This window comes from Octopus bimaculoides, chromosome 12, assembly GCF_046866305.1.
Source record: "Octopus bimaculoides isolate indiv1 chromosome 12, ASM4686630v1, whole genome shotgun sequence".
Lineage (NCBI taxonomy): Eukaryota > Metazoa > Mollusca > Cephalopoda > Octopoda > Octopodidae > Octopus > Octopus bimaculoides.
The window spans coordinates 43,096,296-43,098,795 of record NC_142939.1 but is presented as its reverse complement, the minus strand read 5'-3'; the positions used below and the strand labels follow the sequence as shown (position 1 = coordinate 43,098,795).

Below are 2,500 nucleotides of genomic sequence, written 5' to 3'. Positions count from 1 at the left end.
TATAATACATATGTGAGATCGTACCCAATGTTTATTTAATCCCCTCAACACTCCCCTTACATATATATATATATATATATATATATATATATATATATACATACAAACACACGCATATGTATATATATATATATATATATATATATATATATATTTATATGCATAAGAAGAATATGTACTGTTTAGTAAATAATATGTATATGTATATATATATATATATATATATATATATATATATAATATATATATATATATATATATATGTATATATATATATATATATATATATATATATATATATATATATATATATATATATATATATATATACGTTTGTATGTATATACAGATATCGATATTGATACACACACACACGCACATATGTATATGTATATGCATGTGCATGTATTTGGAAATGTATATATCAGACGACTGTTTATTCAGTCGTATACACATATTGATTTTAATCAGTCGGTAGGTATTCTGCTAAAAATACATAAAAACATGTTTATAAAAACGGCCATATTTTATATTATCGTTTTTATATATTATTATGTCACTACAGGTTTCCATTGTGAGTTTAAATGGATTTTTTGCTACGTATTTACTTTTCTTATCGAAAGGGATTGGCAATGGAATATGTGAGGAATTGTTACTTTCTTTGGAAATATATAACTTTTCCTTTCGTATTTTTATTGGCTCAACTTATATTTCCTGGTGTCAGTACTCAGTAAAAGAGTAAATATAGGTGTCCATAATTATCTCCAAAACAGTCTCAGAATGATTTTGAAAATAATAGAAACTCAGTAGAATTTTCCAAGGTGGCTGCCTGCCAGAATGTTTCAATTAATACGTATTCTGTTATCTTCGATATTTTACTTTAAAATGCGTATTATTCTGAAAGACTTAAAACAAATATTTATTTTGTTTCTTTCATCTCTCTCTCTCTCCTTTTTTTTCTTTTTTTAGATGACAAATATGCTTCTAGTTTTCCAAAGACTGGAATAACCTACATGATATCACCACTGAAGTCTCATCTTAACTGGTAAGTTGTGAAACATTATTTTATTTCATTTTTATGTGTTTTAAAGCAAGTTCTATAACAGAACATTTATTCGTTGTCAAACCAGCAGTTCGAGTGCCAAGATAAAAATTACCATTGTTAGAATAGCAGACAAGAAAAAAAATACATAACAAAAATAATTTTTTCGATAATTTACAAGAATCAATACTGTATTCATTCTTTGTCAAAAATATTTTCATCAAATTTTCCATTTTTAAAAAAAAAATCTTTATGCATTAAAATTCATTAAATTTAATCAATATTAATACAGCAGGGTTGCTTCGAATACGGACAATTTTTCATTTATGGTAATGAAATTTTATTAACAGTGAAAAATAGCTAAATCCTCTATTAGCAAATATAAAACTGTTATATTTTATAAAATGTTTGACTACTTCGTTCCAATGTGAGGATTAATTATCTGAGACATTTAATTACTTTTATCATTCAATTTCGTCCAAATTCGGTGACCTAGCAGAATCTCTACTGCGTCGAACAAAATGCTAAGAGTAATTTCTTCCAACACTATGTCTTGGGTGCAAATCCCACCATGACAAAACGTGCCTTTAAACATCTCCTAAGCGATAAAATGAAGTACGGTCAAGCACTGGGGACGAAGTAATCAACTTTCACAGCTTCCTTCAAAATATCTGGTCTTGTAGCTAAATTACAAAGAATATTTTATTCTGTCCATATATCTAGGAGCATGCATGGCTGTGCGGTAAGAAACTTGCTTTTCAACCACGTAGATCCGGGTTCAATCCCACTGCGTGGCAACTTGAGCAACTGTTTTCTGCTGTAGCCTCGGGCCGATCAATACCTTGTTAGTGGGTTTGGAAGAGGGAAACTGAAAGAAGCCTGTCACATATATACATTTGTGTGTATGTGCGCGAGTGTTTTTCTGCTTGTGTCTCTGTGCCCATCACCACTTGACAACCGGTGCTGGTGTGTTTAAGTCTCTGTAACTTATCTGTTCTGCCAGGAGACCGTTCGAGTAAGTACTTGACTTAAAAAAAAACATAAATCCTGGCGGTTTTAGTTCGACTAAAACCTTTGAAATCGGTGCCCCACTCAAGTGACTGAAACAAGTGAAAGATGAGATATAAACGGTATGACCTGCATTCATTGCCCTAATAAAACAATGATCATATTCAGAGGGATGTCCGTTGCACTGGCGATATATATATATTTTCAAAGGCGGTGAGCTGGCAGAGACTTTAGCAATCCGGGCGAAATCAGTAGCGGTATTCCGTCTGAATTTACTTTCTGAGTTCAAATTCCGCCGAGGTCGACTTTGCCGTTCATCTTTTCAGGGTCGATAAATTAAGTACCTGTTGCGTACTGGAGTCGATCTATTCGACTGGCTCTCCGTCATAAAATTTCTGGCATTGTGCCTAGTGGAAAAAGGAATGTTTTTCATATATTTGAACTACTAAA

General features: G+C 31.3%; 1 protein-coding gene across 5 annotated transcripts in view; it reads left to right on the top strand.

Moving 5' to 3' along the window:
• The window catches only part of LOC106883812 (uncharacterized), a 347,722-nt gene that overhangs the window by 185,335 nt on the left and 159,887 nt on the right, over positions 1 to 2,500 (top strand). For all 5 annotated transcript variants that reach the window (XM_089360967.1, XM_014934950.3, XM_014934952.3 and 2 more), the window contains exon 2: positions 970 to 1,045. In XM_089360967.1, coding sequence (XP_089217093.1) covers positions 970 to 1,045 — 76 coding nt within the window. The remainder of the gene's footprint in view (positions 1 to 969; positions 1,046 to 2,500) is intronic.